Here is a 20553-nt window from a genome sequence, read left to right on the forward strand (position 1 = left end):
AGATATCCCAAGCCAAAGGTCCAGAGGTATCAGCAAATGCAGGGACTACCAGGCAATTCTTTATGTCTCAGGCTGGCACGGAGTTAATTCCAGAGAGAGCTGCAGGTTCCATCACTAATTCATTGTGTGATCTTGGGCAAGTCTATTATTTGTAAAATGGGAGTTGAGGTAGGGTAGGGTGTGGGTTGAGCTAGAGTGATAGCCATTGCTCTCTTCAGCTTTTAAATTCCAGTGGGTCAACAAAAAGGAAGCTTCTGAGCAGCCTTAATTGGCAGAGCTGAGGACACAAACAGCAGGAATAGCTGTAGAAGGATATGGCCTGGGTGGAGTTCCTGCAAGCCCAAGGGATTCCAGGACAGCTAGCAGGAAAAGAAGGGTTAGTGAGGGGAGGAGGGATGGAGGGGGAAAAGGTTGGGCATGATCTTGCCCAGGATCACACAGCTGGGTAGACGAGGAGGAGGAGGAGGAGGAGGAGGGCAGGGCAGTGGGCATGGCTTTGTGGTTGTGTGAGTTCGGGTCTCTTTAAAGTGGAGTTTAGGAGCAGCTGGCTTCTCTGCAAGAGTTGCTCAGCTTAGTTGCAGGAGCCTGATGTGATCCCCTGAGAAAGGACTTAGGAAGGCCTGAGTTGCATGTTCTGGGTCCAGGGACCCTGCAAGAACAGGTGGCATAGAGATAAGAGCAGGGCCTCTGCAGTCAGAAGGTGCTGTCCTCAGCCCAGCATGGTACTGAAAGCATAGGGGAACGGGTCTTTAGGCTCTCTGCCTCCCGTGCCCAGGGAGCTTCATCAGGCCCCCTCCAAGACTCCACACATGATCACATATGCTGATTCCATGCCTTCATTGTGTAGGTGCAGCTTCCAGACAAGGTTCAGAGGCCCTTCTCTGCCAGACGGTGGCCCTAAGTCCTTTCATAGAGAAGTTCCAGAGCCAGCTGCTTACACCCTGGCACTGCCATTTGTGGACAGCATGTGCACCTCCAAGCCGCTTAACCTCTCCGAGCTCCTGTTTCCTCTTGGAGGAGTGGAATCATGATTACCTTGCAGGACTGGGACTGCTACCTAGGTTGATGCTTGTGAGACTCTTTCTATAGCACCCAAGAGGAGGCCAGGAATGTTCTTTCCTTTCCCTTTCCTGCGTTAGAAAAAGTTGTGAAAGGCTTGGAAGTGGGCAGAGGGGGTGACTGAATGTCCTTTCAGTGGAATGCTGGGCATTTATCTGATGCTGCTGGGGTCTGTGTCTTTGATTGAGTGACTTATAATCCCTGGAAAACTGATACAAATGCAAACAATTCTTGCCTATCAAAACATAAATGCGGTGACTCACGCCTGTAATCCCAGCACTTTGGAAAGCAGAGGCAGGTGGATTGCTTGAGCTCAGGAGTCTGAGACCAGCCTGAGCAACATGACAAAAACCCCTATCCCTCTAAAAAGTACAAAAATTAGCTGGGAGTGGTGCACACACCTGTAGTGTCAGCTACTCGGGAGGCTGAGGTGGGAGGATTGCTTGAGACTGGGAGGTTGAGGCTGCAGTGAGCTGTGATTGTGCTATTGCACTCTAGCCTGGGCAACAGAGCTGAGACCCTGTCTCAAAAAACAAAACAAAACATAAAGAAACATAAGTGAATATTGTCCTCTAATGATACAAGTAACTTCTGTTGTGGATTATTCCAAACAGTATGTTTTCTTGACCTATGGATATGAACCAGTTTTCTCTCTGTTATTATTCCCGGCTGTCTATACCTGACTATCCTTCAGATTCTGCTTTGAAATGATTGTGACATCTTACTGGTTCCTTTATTAATTGATGAGTTAAATGATATCTTTCACATATGTTCATTTTGTGTTGTATGAGTCATGACTTTACCTTTGAAAATGGTATTTTAACACCCACTTCCTTGATGATTCATAAATCAGTAATTTAGATCAGACTTTCACCATCCATTCCCCACTGCTGATTCTATATTAAATTCCAAGTCCTTCATTCATCCTCCATCCCCAATACACAAACAGTACACACACACACACACACGCACACACACACGGGCACATAACCCCTACACACCCATAAAACTAGTGATTTTTGCAAGGGGAGGGGGCACTAAATACACAGGCATCTGGATATTCTAGACTGAATGGGGGTTGGATACCTAAGATATGAGGCTGTCTTGGAGACTAATTGTAGGGACTGAATGAGGTGGTACCTTGGAAGGGACTAATATAGTGTCCCCTATTTGGAGTAAGTTTTACACTGAATCCCAACTTCAGCTCAAGTGAAAGAATTGTACTGACCAAGTCTTCCTGGGGCTCCCTCCCAGTGTCCTGTCCCCAACACTAAGGAAGGTGGCACTGAGTGCCAGTAGTGAGTGGTGCCGGTCTGGGTAAGGTTTTAGATTTGCCAGTCTTGTTTTCAACATATTGCTCTTGGGGGCTGCCAGGTTCTGTTGCACTGGACACCTGGGGCCTCTGCTGGACAAGGATTGGAGGGTCTTGGAGGCCTCAGCAGGAGGCATGGAAAGGTTGCACTGTGGATGGTGGGTACCGGATCATCTCTGGGTGTCGCCTTGGACTAGTTCCCCTCACTGATTTCTACAGAGAGCCAACAGACAGATTGGCTTCTGCTCTGTATAACTACCAGAGTCTCCCCAGCACTTTGGAGTCCCACCAACTCCAAAACATGGTGGGGCTCAAGGAAAAGCAATTATAGGCTCTTCTCTGCACCATTGCAGCTCCAAGTACAGTCTGCAAACAGCAGCATTGACATCACCTGGGAACTTGCTCGGGCTTCCGCCCAGATGTGCTGAATCAGAACATGCAGTTTAACAAGATTCCCCAGGTGATTCCTGTGCACTCAGTTGGAGAAATGCTAGAGTGATGAAGGTCCCGCTAGCCTCAGAACATTAAGACCTCCAGTGTGTGAATCTCCTTAGCTGGGGCATAAGGGCCGTCACTTTCACTCTTCAGAGCCTGTTTCCTCATCTGTAAAGAAAGGATGATAACCTCTGTGCCACAGAGCCATGGAGTGATCAAATGTACGCAAAACCATGGCCAGTTACTGCCTGTAACTTGTTGAAAGGCCAAGAGAACCCCAAGGAAACCCTGGTGGGAGTAGGATTGGCAAATAAGATTGGGGATCAGGGTGGCCAGGGCTGGGCTCTGGAGTTGCCCACAGATGACCCTTTCACTGTCCAGCTGGCCTGTAGCAAAGTTAGCTTCAGGCCTGAGCTGCATTTCCCAAGCCCTTTCTGGGGACATCTACTACAAGGATTTGTCCTGGTATAGCATCTATCAGGCTTCCCTCCTTGCATGTTCTAAGGATCAAATGGAGCCCTTTGCCCTCAGTAGACGCAGGGAATGACAGGGCAGAATGAAATCACTTTAATCGCATAACAACATTTTCAGACCAGGAGTCACAGATGAGGAAAACATTTTGTCTTCCATTTGTACAATTCTGGTGAGGTGTGTGGTTGCACTGGACAATTTTTACAGACACATTTTTCACATTGAGAACTTAATAAATAGATACATACAATGTCAAACTCCACAGACAATGAGATATGGTGTGATTGTTTTCTTATTCTGCCTCCTCTGGGTTGGGAGGTTGCTTCTCGTTGGGCCGATGGAGGCTAGGTCCTCTAGGAGGGGTACTCATACTCCTCGGCACTGCGACGGCCAAAATCCATCCAGCCCATGTAGTCCCGGTCACTTATCCTGTGGCTGGGGTCCAGGTTCTGCAGGTTCTTAATGATGGACATTCGTCCAGAAGGAGCTACAAAGGACAGGGAGGAAGGAAACAGGGACATTACATCTAAAAGCATCTCTAGTTCAATTTGTGAAGGATAGCAATGGAAAAAGCCAGACACAATATAATAGACACCACCTTAAAGGTATCAAAGAGCTGTCAAAGTAGTGGAATTGATAGACCAAAATCTAAGAGAGGAGAAGGACCAATGTCTGTGTAACTGGAGAGAGGACAATATTTACAAGTTAGGGGTGTGCTTTGCGTTCTGCAAGTATTTAGGTGGATTCATTTTCTCCAGCCTTGCAGGCTGGGGACTTGCCTAGATTTTCCTTAGTCTCCCTACCTTTTGCTTTCTTTTGGTAGGTGGGTGTTTTCCTTTTGTACATGGCCTCAGCAGAAACCAACCAAAGATTTTTCCAGTACTTATTTATTCCTAAATTCATCCCTTAATATCCATCAACATTCCTGACTCCTGGAGAGCTCTTGTTGTTAAGGTAGCACAATTATAATATCTTGATGTTGGAACGGTTAAAAAAATAAAATCGTTGGTGGGAATGTAAGTTAGTTCAACCATTGTGGAAGACAGTGTGGCAATTCCTCAAGGATATAGAACTAGAAATACCATTTGACCCAGCCTTCCCATTACTGGGTATATACCCAAAGGATTATAAACCATTCTCCTATAAAGACACATGCACACATATGTTTACTGCAGCACTATTCACAATAGCAAAGACTTGGAACCAATCCAAATGCCCATCAATGATAGACTGGATAAAGAAAATGTGGCGATTTACACCACAGAGTACTATGCAGCCATAAAAAGAATGCATTCATGTCCTTTGCAGTGATGTGGATGAAGTTGGAAACCATCATTCTCAGCAAACTAACACAGGAACAGAAAACCAAACACCACATGTTCTCACGCATAAGTGGAAGTTGAACAATGAGAATACATGGACGCAGGGAGGGGAACATCACACACCAGGCCCTATTGGGGGGCAGGGGGTTAGGGGAGGGATAGCATTAGGAGAAATACCTAATGTAGATGACGGGTTGATGGGTGCAGCAAACCACCATGGCACAGGAATACTTATGTAACAAACCTGCATGTTCTGCACATGTATCCCAGAACTTAAAGTATAATAAAGAAAAAAATAAATAAAGCCCCTTTGCTATATAAATACTCTTTTAAAAATATGAATTTGAAAGTTACATTCAGAAAGTGTTTTTCATTTATCAGTGTTTTGAATTGATGATCATTTTATTTTCAATGATAAATCAATATCAATTAAAAATGATATTCAGAAAAAGACTGTCAGATTAAAATCTTGGCACCTCAGTAATACTCAAAGAAGGGCGGGAGAGAGGTGATAACAAAGGTGATTTAAATCAGCCATTTTGACCAAAATGCAGTAACTGAACCTGAAATGGTCCCATTGGGATGGAAGTTAAGTCTTCAGGAACAGTGTGATCCTTTTGTAGAGCTCACACTGAGTGAGTAGGGACATGAAGAGGCAGTTTATTTGGAGGCATGGGACATAGTCCTAGCTCAAAGTTCATAGACAGTAGCCTCCTGGAGTACGAAATCAGTAGGACACCTTCTCCTGTGCAAGCTCAGTCTTAAGAAAGGCTCTTCAGGGACCTCAGTGAACAAAGCCCAGACCAATTCAAGGGTAGAGGAGTGGGGGACCACTCAATGGTTCCCACTGTGTTGGGGGCCACTGTGTCCCCACCTCCTGTGAGGCTGGTCTATATCCCTTCTGCATGAAGCTGCCCTTGCCAGCTCCTGCCCATAGGCTGAGTAGAGTCAGACTATGGCTTATTTATTGATAAATGAAAATGCAAAGGCAGTTACCCAGGGTAATAAAATTAAGCAAGTTTAATTAAAAACAGAAACAACACAGAACAACGTCCCCACTCTTTCTCTCCCCAACCGCAACCCTTCCCTGTTTTGGAACCAAGAGTCAATTCAGCACATTTCAAGCCTTTTTGCAGATATCCTCAGCCTATGTAGAAGAAAAATAGCCCCTGCTATTTAATTGTTCATTGTTCAGGTGAAATATTAGTATTTGAATTCAGGAAAACCTATAGACCCAGTTACCTGTACACAGTCACGTGGAAACATGACCCATCCTCCTGCCTGCTGTGATGATGAGTGCCCACTAAGGCCTGGGCACACCCAAATTTCCATCTAATGGAAGCGAAGTGACAGCTTCAATACGAGCAAGCAGCCTCAGTTAACGGTGGGGGCACCATGTTCAGTTGTGGAAGCTGCATTTATCACACACCCTGACTTCCCTGTTCCACCTACAGTTCTGTCCTAATGTCATGTGTATTTACCAGGGTCCTCACTCACTTTCCCAGTGCTGACATAGAGTAGAGGCTTACATCTGATGTATGGAATTGATCAAAGTCTAATTCCTACGGGCCACAAGAGATGGACGGGCCTCCCTCTGAATCACACAAAGAATTTGAAGGGGCTCAGGGGAAAGCGAGCCTCAGGACAGGATTGTCTGCATGTTACTCAGCTACTGAGCTGCTGAATCACCTTATTCGTGGAGAAAGGCTTTGGTGCTGAGAAAACAGTGACATTCTGGGCTCTTGCTACAACTGAAGGGTTTAGCTCTTTTAAACTTTAAAATGTGGATTAGGTAGTACAGCTAGGAAGCTGAATGGCTTCCAGGCCCTCCTGGGAGGAGCAGGACTAGATAGAGTCTCAGCCCTGCTGTTGCGTAGATACGGAACAACATGTAGGTTACTCAGGCTTCTAGAGCCCCAGCTTCCACGCTGGCAAAATGGGTATAATAATACTGTGCAGGGCTGTTGTACTGAGAGAGACAATATAGATGTAGCATTGAAGCTTTGCTGGGCATGGGGGAGGTGTCCACTAAATGCCTCTAGGTATCTTTACCCACTGCCCTCCAATAGAATTGTTTCTTCTTGGGCCATTGAAAGTGCTGCAGATATTTCCTAATGATAAACTCTTAAGCACTGCTCAAAGAATGCATTGTCTTGTTTAGAACATTTAAGCATAATATATACTATAGTGGAGCAAAAATCTGATATGATTTCAAAATATGTAAAATATTCAAAGAAACCGTGCAGTTTCTATAGTGTGAGTATTTATTCCTAGTTCATGTTTGTCACATAGAAGAGTTTGGTTGTTTTTTAGCTAGCGTTGATCCTAGGTGTTGGCATCTAAATTTCCAAGTGATTGCTATTTTCTCCTGGGTTTGTTTGGCACAATTGGCTGAAGGCAAAGGGAGAGGGGGGCTGAGAAGAAGGACTAGAAAAACTTTCCAGCTAAGGTTTATGCTTTAAGAGCCATTGTCTAGTATTGGTTCTAGGAAATAATGTGGTAATGAGTTGTTGTTTTTTTTTTTTCCTAGAACAATTTTGGAACCAAGAGTCAATTCAGCACATTTCAGGCCTTTTTGCAGATATCCTCAGCCTACATAGAAGAAAAACAGGGTCTTTCCCAAATTGGGGGAGGGGAGTTCCAGATCCACAGATCAATGAAAAGCCTAGGATATTTCAGACTTGTCTGGCTGAAATTCAGCCTGTATCTGGGGACAGACACTAAATTATTTTCAGGCAGAAAATCAGCAGGAACTCAAAAGCTTTCAGACTTTCTCTCTCCATGTGATAAGTATTTCTATCTTCTTCAATTTAATTAGTAGGAAAGCAAAACAGAAGGTAGTGGGTGGGGCAATTTCCCAAAGACAGGAGGAAATACAACAAATCACTGATTTGTTCTTTCCTTCTGAAGCCTCTGGGTCAAAGAGTTCCAGTCTTCCCTTCATGTGAGCCCACAGGAGAACTCTGCAGAGCCAAAGCTCTTCATCTTATCCCTTTCTGGTCAAGCCAGGGGTTAAGGTTCAAATCCAGGCCCTGGAACACCTGTTGGGTAAGAGTACAATGGTGCAATCTCGGCTCACTGCAACCTCCACCTCCCAGGTTCAAGCTACTCTCCCGCCTCAGCCTCCCATGTAGCTGGGATTGCAAACATGTGCCATCATAACCAGCTAATTTTGTATTTTTAGTAGAGATGGGGTTTCATCATGTTGATCAGGCTGGTCTCGAACTCCTGACCTCATGTGATCCACCTGCCTCGGCCTCCCAAAGTGCTGGGATTACAAGCGTGAGCCACTGCTCCTGGCCTGCTGAATTATTTTAATGTCCAGCTGTGTTTGTACTGTTCAGCACACTCCTCCACAGCCAGTGTTCATTATTAGTGCCACTGGGGATAAAGTTGGCAGAAAAAAGCTGCCGCAATCCAAAGCATGATTCCTATGGGTCACAAGAGATGAATGGGCCTCCCTCTGAATCACACAAAGAATTGGAAGGAGCTTAGGGGAAAGCTAGCCTCAGGTCAGGACTGCCTGCATGCCACTCAGCTAGTGAGGGGCTGAATCACCTTATTCCTGGAGAAAGACTTTGATGCTGAGAAAAATGACTTGCTCAGCTCTTGCTATAACTGTGACCATCTCTGCGACAGTAAAGTAAAAACAAATACCTCTCTTGTTGGGTAATCATGTGTAAGTCATTGCAAGGAGAACACAAAACTGCTGCTGATTCTTTCCTTCTGTTACATGGTTTGGTGGAGATGGACACATTGTCACTGCTTTCTTAAACTGTTGTAGCCAGATCTCAGGCATTCTCAGCATTGACGCCTTCCTGCTAGAGGATTTCCAAGGGTCGGTATCTGGGTGGCTCCCAGGTTCTTTGCGTTTTTAGTAGAGGGTATTTAGTGTATCTAGGAACCCTTTCCTAGGGTTCAATAATTATCTTTTAATGGCTTGGTAAAATGGTGTTGAACTTAATCAGCAACATTGCTAAAAATTAGTTCAAAGAAAGCTTTTCAAGAAGGGTCCCCTTACTTATAAATTAAGTCCTCCATACCCCTTCTCAGATTGCTACAAAGGACGGCCAGAAACCATGTTGCTTGTTTCCTACCGAGAGAGGTCATCTTCATTAGGCCGGCGCTAGAGAAGAGGGTCAGCATCCAGAGCCTGGGAACAAGGGCAGAAGTGAGGGATGGGGAGGCAGCATTCTTACCTTTCCTGGCCTGCTGGATGTATCTTGCCAGCAGCGCGCCCAGGTGCGCTCGGGACTCCCCGTCCGTTCTCTGCACTGCCCTCAGCTGCCTACGGGGCGCCTCCTCTGCCCGCTGCAGCCCGGAGCCCGCGGGCTCTGCGGGAGGCACCGGCTGCGTCAGGGCGCCAGCCGCCAGTACCGCCATCAGTACGCACAGGCGCACGCAGCTGTTCATGGCTGTAGGGAGCAAAGGAGGAGGGGGCGTTAACGGAAAGGCTGGGCATCCGAGAGCTCCTGCGGCGGGCAGGGCACCCAGAAACCGGCTTAGGACAAACACAGGTGCTCCACACTCCCCAGGCCGCCACAAGCACGAGGGCTCAAGCCGAGTGCCATGGCGCGCGCCCCCGGGCGCACACGGCTGGTCTTTGGGAACTCCACACCCAGTGCCGAGGGGCAGACAGAGACCCTGTTTTTTGCCGTGTTGAGCAGAAGGAATGTTTTCTGCTTCCCTAAAGTTTGAGGAAGTGTTTGCAGAGTGCCTCTCTTCTAACTGAAAGAAGAAAAATAAAACCCCACGAGATTAAAAATAGTGTGAAAAAAATATCCTAAAGGGAAGACTCCGTGGGAGAAACGAGAACCCTAGGGAAAGCACCTTTCCAGATAGCTAACAAGCTTTCAATATGGAAATACAGTAAATGACGAAAAAGAGAAGCACAGTTTAAAATGTAGGAGCAATAAATAAAGCCGTATTTATAAAGTTTTCTCAAAGTGTAGGTGGGAAATGGCAATAAGCCACTACGCAAAACATAGGCAGGTTTTAAAATCAGAAATATGTGCCCAGCACTCAGGCTTCCAAAGCCCCGTGCATTTTAGATCGCTAGTGGATAAAACACCCTCACATTTCTATCCGTAAAGCCTCGAAATTTTCTGCAGTATTTAGAAAATGAATTTGAATCTGAAAACCCTCTGGTATTTTATTAGAAAATATTGCAACGTCCCCAGCACCGCTGTGTAACAGCTAGCAAATCTCAATCTGCATGCGAATCTTAGCGAATGGGTATGCCGGCGCGTGAAAGCCTCTAAAGCAGCTCTACCTACCCAGACCTCACTTTTAGACCCGGAACCGTTGTTTCTGACTTCAAGAAATGTCTTTCGAGCTCTCGGAGGAAAGACACAGAAAATAGAAAAGCAAAATGGAAATGGGCACAAAGCTGACGACAGCATTCTTCAAAGACACACGACACTTGGATCCCCCGCTGACGAACCGAGGGACCTACCTTTTGGATTAGAACGCAGCTGGCTTGGCGTTTCCAACCGGAGCAGCCCGGCAGCTGAGCCAAGTTCAGGGAGGACCAGAGGGCGGCTGCCTCTTAAATAGCCCCGCCCGGCGGCGTCGCCCAGTCATGTATTTACCCAGCGCTGACGCAGACTGGCAGCAACACGTGCTCAGAGGGTGGCCACTGGGACGACAACCGGTTGAAGTGGCTCCTGGGGGAGAGGGGGAGGTGGTCCAGTGGGGCGGATTTAACCCCTCCCTGGCTGGGCCCGGTGTCTGCCCCCCTCTGGGTCCGAGAAGCTTCCTTCCAACCCTTTCCAGCTGCAGCTCCCCTGCGCATTCCAGAGCAGTGCTCTCCAAGGTGGGAAACCTAGGAGTTTGGAGTCTTCCCTGGGATGGAGAAGCTGCCGCTAGCTTAGTTCGCTTTGGGGACCGGAGGGTCCAGAAAGGAAACTGGGGCGGGGGTGGGGGGTGAACACTGGGCGGGACTGAGCGTCAGTAAGGCGCGATTCTGAGAGGGATGGGGCGTGGGACCCCCTACCCCGGAGCGTCCGAGGCGCTGGTCTTCATACTTGTGTGGGCTCTTTCGAAGGAGAGAGGAGTCGGGGTCTTTACTTTCTTCTCAGCCGCATTAAAAGCCCTCGCAGTTCTCCAGGTTTCTGAGAGGTAGTGTTCCGGGTCAGTGAAAGGGCTCCGGCCACAGCTGGCTGTTGGTGTTCTGGGCCTTTCTTTACGCAGCTGTAAAATGGGGATGACACCATCTGGCTTTGCTCAGAGGAATCCGGCTTGGGAAAGCGATGTGTTTCCTTCCCTGGCCAACTTACCGCCACCCGCGGCGCCCACTGTTCCCAGCTGCCGACAAGCGGCGCCAGCGAGGGTCCTGGGGAACTTGCCCACCGCACCCCTGCAAGCTTGGGTAGACCACGGCATTCGCCCCTCCCACCTTTCCGGAGGGCCCACACACTCACACCCCTAGGACCGTGCCTGCCAGAACTCAGCTGCGCAGCCTGGAGATGAGGACCTCGCCCGTCGTCACTCACCCGTCCGGTGGAGGGAAGGGAGGCACCAAGGCTGCAGTGCGCCTTTCCCTGCGCGCGGTTACTCCCCTGGCTCCGGAGCGGGCCGACCCGTAGTCCCTCAGTGCGCGGTGGTCGTCTACACCCTGAAGCCCTTTGAGTTCGAATCGGCTTGCTGGTGCTTGAGTTCGCGACGTCCCCGCAAAGGCACTGCGAACCCCATTTCACAGACCGCAAACCGAGGATCGAGGAAGAGCAGCGCTTGCCAAGGCTCCACAATGCGCCCCTCGCCCTCTCCGTGCACCGAGGCAGCCCAGCCTGGGACCTGGAGATCACCAGGCATCCCTGAACCTTGGGACCTCAACTCCTCTCCCTTTCTTTCCCTCATTCGTCTTAGAGGGAAGGAGAAAGATTTAGAAGCGCTTATTTTAAAATCGGAATCCGTATTCCGCTCTGGAATTCCCTCTGGAATGGAGGGACTGTGGCGATGACAGTGTGGGGGTCGAGTGGGTGAGGCGGGGGTAGGGAAGGTGGGGCGGGGGGCGGCCCGGAGACACCTCCGGTTGCTGCTCCACCTTCTAATCCTGAGAGGCAGCTGAGTTTCTGCAACTTATGGGCAATATGTTTGAAAGAGCTGATTAAATGATTTCCAGTGGTTTCCCCACGAGCCTGCTAAGGTTTTCGTAGTTCAGTTGGGAAAACTAGTCTTATTTGTGACTGTGGCAAGACATATTTGAAAACATAACCTTGTTATCAAAATATCCCCAGAACTTCTAATTCAGCCGGCTTGAGGAAGGGCCCAATAATCTGAATTCGTTCCTTCTTTCCTTCCTTCCTTCCTTCCTTCCTTCCTTCCTTCCTTCCTTCCTTCCTTCCTTCCTTCCTTCCTTCCTTCCTCCTTTCCTCCCTCCCTCCCTCCTTCCCTCCCTTCTTCTCTCTCTTTCCCTCTTTTCCTCTATCCCTCTTTCCCTCTTTTCCTCTCTCTCTCTTTCTTTCTTTCTCCTTCCTTCCTTCCTTCCTTCCTTCCTTCCTTCCTTCCTTTCTTTCTTTCTTTCTTTCTTTCTCTTTCTTTCTTTCTTTCTTTTTTCTTTCTTTCTTTCTTTCTTTCTTTCTTTCTTTCTTTCTTTCTTTCTTTCTTTCTTTCTCTCTCTCTCTCTCTCTCTCTCTCTCTTTCTTTCTTTCTTTCTTTCTTTCTTTCTTTCTTTTCCTTCCTTCGTTCAGACAGAGTCTCATTCTGTCACCCAGGCTGGAGTACAGTGGCGTCATCTCGGCTCACTGCAACCTCTGCCTCCTGGGTTCAAAAGATTCTCCTGCCTCAGCCTCCCCAGTGGCCAGGTTGGTCTCGAACTTCTGACCTCAGGTGATCCACCCACCTCAGCCTCCCAAAATGCTGGGATTATAGGTGTGAGCCACTGCGCCCCACCAAGAATCCACATTTCTAACAAGTTCCCTGGCCATACTGAAAATGCTGGTCCACCAAGCACACTTTGAGACCATTTCTATAGAAATTCCCTACCTTATACCAGTTACTCAACTCCCGGCCCTTGGTCCATGTAATTCATGTTTATTCAACACTTACTTTGTGTTGGGCCCCAGGGATTCAGTATGAACAAGAGCTGACAATACAATAGGGGAGCAGAAGCAAACAAGTGGGCAAACACCTCCCAACAATTCTGATATTTGGGGACTATGGAGTGGAGATGGTAGGAGGAAATCTTGGAGAAATGTTTTGGTCAGGCGAGCTAGGTGGTGATATGGAAACTGCCCAAAAGGCAGATGGACTGGAAGGGGAAGGCTGGTTAGGAGGGCCTCGGGGATGCACAAGCAGGAGCAATCAAGGTAGATTCATGTTTAGGATAATAAGCCATTATGAAACCTATTACTTATTAGGAAACATAATAAACATTGTGCAAGTCATAAGTGTTCACCAGAGAACATTCAGAAAACAAAAGTAGAGAAAATAAGAAAGATTCCAGCCTCCCAGGGACCAACCTCTTGCTGCTCAGGAAACTGGTAGAGGGAACCAGACTTGGTGACTGAGGCTGTCCTTGAGTTTCCAGGCTGGGAGACAAGGGTGGGTGGTGGAGTATTACCCAAGACAGGGAATTCAGAAGGAAAAGCAGGCTTGGAGTGTGGCCGTGGGGACATGAGTCCAGTATGGGATTGGTTGATCGTTTGTGCATTGACAGTCCAGGAGGAGTTTGGGAGCCTTTGTCCTGAGCAGAGAGACACTGGAGGGGTGAACCCAGAGTCTCGCACATGGGTGGTGGCTGCCGGCCTGGGAGTTATAGGGAGAATTGATGAAGGCAGCTAGCAATAGGTGGCAGGGTGCCTCTAGACAGACCCCTGAGGAGTGACAGCGTGAAGGAGTGGGTGGAGGAAAAGGAGCTGGTACAGAACCAGACAAGTGGGCCAAGAGGCCAGCATGGAAATGCCAGTGCAGAGCCAGAGGTGACAAGGATCATCAGAAGCTGAAGAAGGGCTTGTGCAGTGGGCCTTTCTAATTTATGATAAAGAGAGCTGCTTGCTTCTTTATTGTAAAATAAAGCAGTCGTAGCTGCTTGCCTCTCAGGTGTGGAAATTCTGAGCAGGAATGTGTGATAGAAGAGCTGCTAGGAAAATAAAAAGACATAAGGGATCTGAACTCCTTGGCCATGGTCATGATTTTTCCTTCTTACAGGGTCAACGGGTACTAATTATTCTGACTATCGTTCCCAAGCAAGTTAGGCCTGGAGCCCACACTATTCCTGTAATCCAGATGCATATCCACATTAAAGATAATCCATTTGTTCACTTAAAAAAAATGGGCTTGATGTCTCCTGAGGCAGATGACTTTGGTGCTCCTCACCACAGTTCCACGTTCTCCCTCTGGCACCAGCTGCAGCCTAGCCAGGCTGGGCAGTTCTCAGCAGACAGCATTCCCACTTCAAGCTTTCAAAGCACCCTTCTCTGCTTATCTCCTTCAAAGTTCAGCCCCTGCAGAGGTTCAGCCTGTAAGTATGGGTGTTATCTCCCCAAAAGACAATCTTCAGCCAGTGGGGAATGGGAACCCCAGTCTCTCTGTATGAACCCTTCCGGAAGCATCTAAAAACTTCTCAACGGTCCTTTGCCTGTAGCGGTGAACTTGATAACAGTTCTCTTTCTCTCTCTCTCTCTCTTTCTCTCTCTCTCTCTCTCTCCCTCCCTCCCTATCCTTAGATGGGGTTTTACTGTGTCACCCAGGCTGGAGTGCAGTGGCACAAACCCAGCCTCCTGGCTTAAACAATCTTCCCACCTCAGCCTCCCAAGTAGCTGGGAACACAGGTGCACACCACCATACTCTGCTAATATTTTAATTTTTTGTAGAGACAGGTTCTCACCATGTTGCCTAGGCTGATCTCAAATTCCTAGGCTCAAGTGATCCTCCCTCCTCAGTCTCCCAAAGTGTTGGGATTACAAGCGTGAGCCACCGAGCCCAGTCGATAACATCTCTTTAGTTGGTTTTTCCTCCTTCTTCATCTTATTCTTCTCATCTCTTCCTACTCTCCCAAATAAATGACATGTGCTCAAGTCTGTCTAATTTCAGTATAGCCCTAACAAAGACGCCAACTGTCTTTCAGGCACTGTTGGGATTCAGTGGTGAGCAAGACAGACAAAATCCCTGTGCTTGTGATGCTTCCATTCTAGTGGAGGAGACAGACAATTTAAAAAATACACAGCAGGCCAGGGGCGGTGGCTCACGCCTGTAATCCCAGCACTTTGGGAGGCCGAGGTGGGCAGATCACGAGGTCAGGAGATCGATACTATCCTGGCTAACACGGTGAAATCCTGTCTCTACTAAAAATACAAAAAAATTAGCCGGGCATGGTGGTAGGTGCCTGTAGTCCCAGCTACTCGGTAGACTGAAGCAGGAGAATGGTGTGAACCCAAGAGGCGGAGCTTGCAGTGAGCCGAGATCACACCACTGCACTCCAGCCTGGGCAACAAAGTGAGACTCCGTCTCAAAAAAAAAAAAAAATAGCAGGCATGGAAGGTGCACACATGTTTTCAAGAAAAGTAGAGCAGGGGGAGGATCTGGGGAGGACTCGGCACCCGCATGAACGTATGCAAACCACTGCTGGAGGATGCCCTGTTAGGCTCTTTGCTGTGTAGACCTTGCTATGTATGTACATTATGGAGAAATGGTTTTGCTGTTCAGTCCAAATAGAGAAAAAGGAAGTTGTATGGGAGTTCGCACTGTTTGGAGATTGTTTTGTATTTCATCAAATGTGAGACGGTAATTAACTTTTCTCCCAAGCCCATTCTCTTGTCTCAGAAAAGGAATGGAAAAGTCAATGCCCTCTGTGTTCTTCCCACCACCACCACTCTCCCCCATCACGGAGTGAGACACACCAGCTGGTCCCTGCCTTTATCCGGAGGACTAGGAGTGGAGGGCGCCATATCCAGATGCTGCATTGGAAAGGGAATAGTGGAGAGAGGAAACCTGTGACTGCTGACTGGTTTGGAGTCTAGAAATTCCCATCTGATTGTGGTGAAATGAATTTAAGTGAGATCTTGTTCAGAGTTGGGGAGGCATCCCTGAAGATTAGTCCCTGAAACAGATATATTTTCAATACAGGATTTTTTAATCGTGAGACCTAACTCAAAGACATATGTCCATTTTGTATCTGTAGAAAACTTAGTGGAATTTCCAGGGACAAGCTAGAGCCTCCTGATTTGTTATTCATAGAATTTAAGCTTGTTGCGAGCAAGCCCCACTTACCAGAGGGCAGGAGGCTATTTGCTGTGATCAGAAATGTGATGGTTAGAAGGCTTCTCTTTTGGGTCTTTTTTTTTCTCCTGAACATGTATTAAAATGCTATTATTTGTCCTGGAATATTTCAAAGGTCCACATAGCCAATATCATCTGCCAATATCTGGAATGATTAGACTGAAAAGAGAGAAGTAACTATGGTCATTATGAAGTGTTTCCTTTTTCTCATGATGACTTTCTTTAGAATAGCTTCTCATAGTTTGGGCTCCACAAAAGTAGAGCCTGGGACAGCACCTGGGTGCAGGTAATTTATTTGGGAGTGATTCCAAGGAAGCAAGAGTAAGGGAGAAGGGAAGAGAGAAGACAGTGAAGTAATGAGTAGAGTGGATGACTGCTGTAGACCCAGTCCCCTGGGGACTCTCTGAGATACCTCTTGGAACATGGCTCATAGCCAGCCTACCTGAGGCCAGGAGGAGAGCCTGGAGCACCAACTCCCATTTCTTATCAGTTGAGGGCTGTTCCAGCAGGTGTTAGCTCCCTCTCACTTCCAAATAGACTTAACTGCTCCTGCAGAGCCAGAGAAAGCCCTCAGGCAGAGGAGAGAGAAGCAGATGGCTGAGGTGGGAATAGCTACACGAAAGGGAACATGAAGGGGAAATAAACAGTGACTGTGTTACTGTCAACTCAGGGTGCTATAACAAGTACCATGGACTGGTGACTTAAACAATGGACATTTATTTTTCACAGTTCTGAAGACTGGAATATTTGAGATTAGGGTGCCAGCGTGGCGGGGTCCTGGTGAGGGCTCTTTTCCTGGCTTACAGATGGATTACTTCTTGCTGTATCCTTGAGTGGCAGAGAGAAGGAGGTTGGGGGGTGAGAAGAGAGAGTGAGAGAGAGAGAGCAAGAGTGCTAGCTCTCCAGTGTCTCTTCTTACAAAGACATTAATCCTATCATGAGGGTCCTCCCCCATCTGACCTCATCTAAAGCTAATCACCATCACCTTCCAAAGTCCCCACCTCCTAATACCATCACACTGGGGGTTAGGGCTTTGTACGAGAAAATCAAATCTCAGGAAATCTCAAGACCCCCAAACTCATTATGTCAAGGGGAGAGTTAAGCCTAGAGACTGAGCCATGCAACATTGCCTTTCTTTTTCCTGAAACAAATAGCTATAGAGAACCAGATGGCTGAGGTGGGAATAGTTACATGTTAGGGAACATAAAGGGAACATTAACAGTGACTGTGTCACTGTCAACTCAGGGTGCTATAACAAAATACCACAGAATAGGTGGCTTAAACAAGGGACACAACCCTGTGTTTTCATAGCTTTATACATAAGCCAGGTTCCCACAATGGTAAAAGGCCTTCCACCTCTCTGGATGGTCACCCCCACAAATTCCTCACAAGGAAATTCCTTGCAGGTCCCTAAATTGTTTGAGATACATATCCTCCTATAAAACAAGCACACACCAGTTGTAACTTTAGGTCTGTAAGCCAAGTTTAACTCCTAAAACTGAGTTCTGTTCAATTTCATACTGACAATGCCATTTACAAGCTTATCTTCCCAGGTACAGATCAATATGAAATGGCTTGGCTGTGTCGCCATCCAAATCTCATCTTGAATTCCTACATGTTGTGGGAGGGATCCAGTGGGGAGTAATTGAATTATGGGGGCAGGTCTTTCTTATGCCGTTCTTGCGATTGTGAATAAGTCTCACGAGATCTAATGGTTTTATAAGGTGGACTTTCCCTGCACAAGCTCTCTCTTTGCTTGCTGCCATCCATGTAAGATGTGACTTGCTCCTCCTTGCCTTCTGCCATGATTGTGAGACCTCCCCAGCTATATGTAAGGGCATTAAACCCTTTTTCCTGTATAAATTACCTAATCTCAGGTATGTCTTTATCAGTAGCGTGAAAACAGACTAATACACAAGGACAAGATAAGTTCAATCACTCTTCTGCCTGCTCTGAGATGGCTGCATCATCTTTTCTCCATACTCCCTCTTTTCAGATGTTTACCTTATCTTATGTAGAGTGTAGATTTGTTGAGCATGAATCAGAGCCTCACAAGTAGATAGCTGTTTGCCTCACTGCCTACACCCTTCCCTTTTTTTCTCCTGCTTGCTCTTTCCCTTTAAATACTGAGTTTCCTGGAAAGGACAGGTTGCAAATGCTTCTGTGGCTTGTGTTTTTCCCAGGTGCCTCCTCACAATTTGGCTCAATAAACCTGTACTGGGATTTAGACACTTGCCTCAGTCACTCACTTTTTGGTTAAGTTTCAACATATGAATTTGGTGGGACACAAACATTTGGCCCATAACAGAGTAAAACATCCCTGTAAATTAACATTTTATTTGTTCACTGGCATTTCTATAAGGTTGGTGGAATAAAGGAATCCTAAATCTGGGGTGGATCTTGAGGACCCTCTTGTTCAAGGGTCATGAATTCCAACACCACCCAAGGGAGTGAAGAGGTCTGTGGGTGAGAAGAGCAAGAGAAAAAGCAAAGATCATGGGCAAGTGAAGTTATGGGTGGTGGTTAACCTCCTGGGGCACTCTAGGGGCCAGAGTAGAACATGGGCCTCAGAGCCATCTCACCCTAGGGTGCGAAGGTGCGTGCGTGTCTATACATCAACTCCATTCACTCACTGGCTAAGGGCAGCTCCTGGGGTATTCATTCTCTAGCACTTCTGGCCCACTGAGGGTCCAGTCCCCAGTGGAAGCCTTCAGAGAAGAGCTGCGGATGCTGGCGACTGGAAGCTGGGCCTGAAAGCACCATAATAGTGAGGTCTGAGGGGATTTGAGTGGGGCAGCCATGGAGCCGCTACACTCTCCTAACACTTTCCGTGTATTCAATGTTAGAGCTTACCGTATTGTATCTTAATTTCCTACAACATGGCTTGGGACATAGCTGCTCAATGAATATTTGTTGAATGAACTCTTCATCTGCATGAACATCTCATCTGCCATCTGACATGCCGGAAATCAGGAACTGTGATTTATCCACCCAATGCAAGGATTGTGCTGGACACATGCTAAGTGACCAATAAACGTCCACCAAATTGGGCTGTTAGTTTCATCAGTTTAGTTGACTGGACTTACAAGATGGATAGCCGTGAATGAAAAGCCATTTGCTGACCCTTGGCTGGATCGTGGACTCCCAATTAACCACAGGAATTGTTCTTAGCACATTTCATTTAGCCAGGGTTAGAAAAGCCACCAGAAATGGGAGATCACCTTGTGAATGGATGACAGGAATGTGAGGTCAGCTCCCAGCCGATTGAGCTCTCTGCAGAAGAAGCTTTCCTTTCGCTTTTCAAACTAATATTGAAAAGCCAAAAGAGGAACCGTAGTTGCCAGGGAAACCAGCCACCAGTGTCCTCGGGCCTGTTGCCTGGCTCACTTTCTTTTGAGGAAGGTTTAGAAGAGGCCTCCATAGCTCTACTTGGGAAGTGTTAGCAAACAGTGAGACTTGAATTACTTGAAGAGCAGTCTGGGAGTCTTGTGGTCCTGCTGATCTAGCTCCTCTCTGAAGCTGAGGTCCCCTCACAGCAGAGGGCAAGTCTATGTCCTCTGGAATGGTCCCAGCCCCCAGCAGAGACATCTCCTACCTTACCAACCTGCCTGGTGCCTGCATGGTGGTCATGGGACCTCCTTTGAACTAAGGCTTTTGGACACAGCTGTTCCAGGACAACTTTATCAGAAAAGGCTCATAGATTTAAAATTTAAAATAAAATGGTTTGAATAAGTATTAAGTGCACATAATTCAAAACTTAAAAGGTGCAAAGGGGTATACAGTGAAAACCAATTTTTCCCCTCACTCTTCTTCCTCCACTATGCAGAGGCAAGGAGTGCTTTAGTGTTTGGTAAATTCTTCTGGATAAAGTCAATGCACGTACAAGCAAATCAACATGTATCAAAGAAACACACACACACACACATGTACACACACACAGTCTCCAAATGGAAGCATATAATACAAAATGTTCTCTATGTTGCTTTTTTCACTTAAAATATGTATTTGAGGTAGGTCACTTTATACTGTTAGCATAATTCTACCTCAATATCTGTAAAATATTCCATTATGAATTCAGGGTATACCTGAATTCATCTAGCCAGGGCCCTATTCATAGAAATTTAAGTAGATTCCAATATTTTCCAATTATAACCGACGCTTCTTGAATATAAATCATTCTGCACATGCACAAGTTTACCTATGGGATGAGTTCCTAGAAGTGGAACTGCTGAGTTAAAGCATATGTACATTTAACATGTTGGTGAATATTGCCAAGTTGCTCTCTGTAGCAGCCGTTACTAACTGTCAAAGAGAGCATCTTTATCTTTTTTTTTTTCTCAGTCCTTTTATTATAGAATGTATTTTATATTTGTATTAGTCCATTTTCACGCTGCTGATAAAGACGTACCCAAGACTGGGGAATTTACAAAAGAAAGAGGTTTAATTGGATTTACAGTTCCAAGAGGCTGGGGAAGCCCCACAATCATGGCAGAAGGCAAGGAGGAGCAAGTCACATCTTACATGAATGGCAGCAGGCAAAGAGAGAGCTTGTGCAGGCAAACTCCCGTTTTTTAAACCCATCAGATATCGTGCGACTCATTCACTATCACAAGAACAGTGCAGGAAAGAGCCGGCCCCATAATTCAGTCACCTCCCACTGGGCTCCTTCCTCGACATGTGGGAATTACGGGAGTTACAATTCAAGATGTGATTTGAGTAGGGACACAGAGCCAA

General features: G+C 46.9%; 1 protein-coding gene across 4 annotated transcripts in view; it reads right to left on the reverse strand.

Annotated features, from left to right (window-relative positions):
- Positions 1–3358: 3358 nt before the first annotated feature.
- The window catches only part of HHATL (hedgehog acyltransferase like), a 464648-nt gene continuing 447453 nt past the window's right edge, over positions 3359–20553 (reverse strand). For 2 of the 4 annotated variants that reach the window (XM_050780396.1, XM_050780401.1), the window contains 3 exons: positions 10055–10121; positions 8799–9014; positions 3359–3764 (listed from right to left, as the gene is read on the reverse strand). In XM_050780396.1, the coding sequence (XP_050636353.1) occupies positions 3631–3764; positions 8799–9014; positions 10055–10121 (417 nt within the window). In that variant the 3' untranslated portion in view covers positions 3359–3630. The remainder of the gene's footprint in view (positions 3765–8798; positions 9015–10054; positions 10122–20553) is intronic. The other 2 variants (XM_050780399.1, XM_050780398.1) reach the window with 1 other exon arrangement.

Source organism: Macaca thibetana, chromosome 2 (genome assembly GCF_024542745.1).
Source record: "Macaca thibetana thibetana isolate TM-01 chromosome 2, ASM2454274v1, whole genome shotgun sequence".
In the NCBI taxonomy this organism is placed as follows: domain Eukaryota; kingdom Metazoa; phylum Chordata; class Mammalia; order Primates; family Cercopithecidae; genus Macaca; species Macaca thibetana.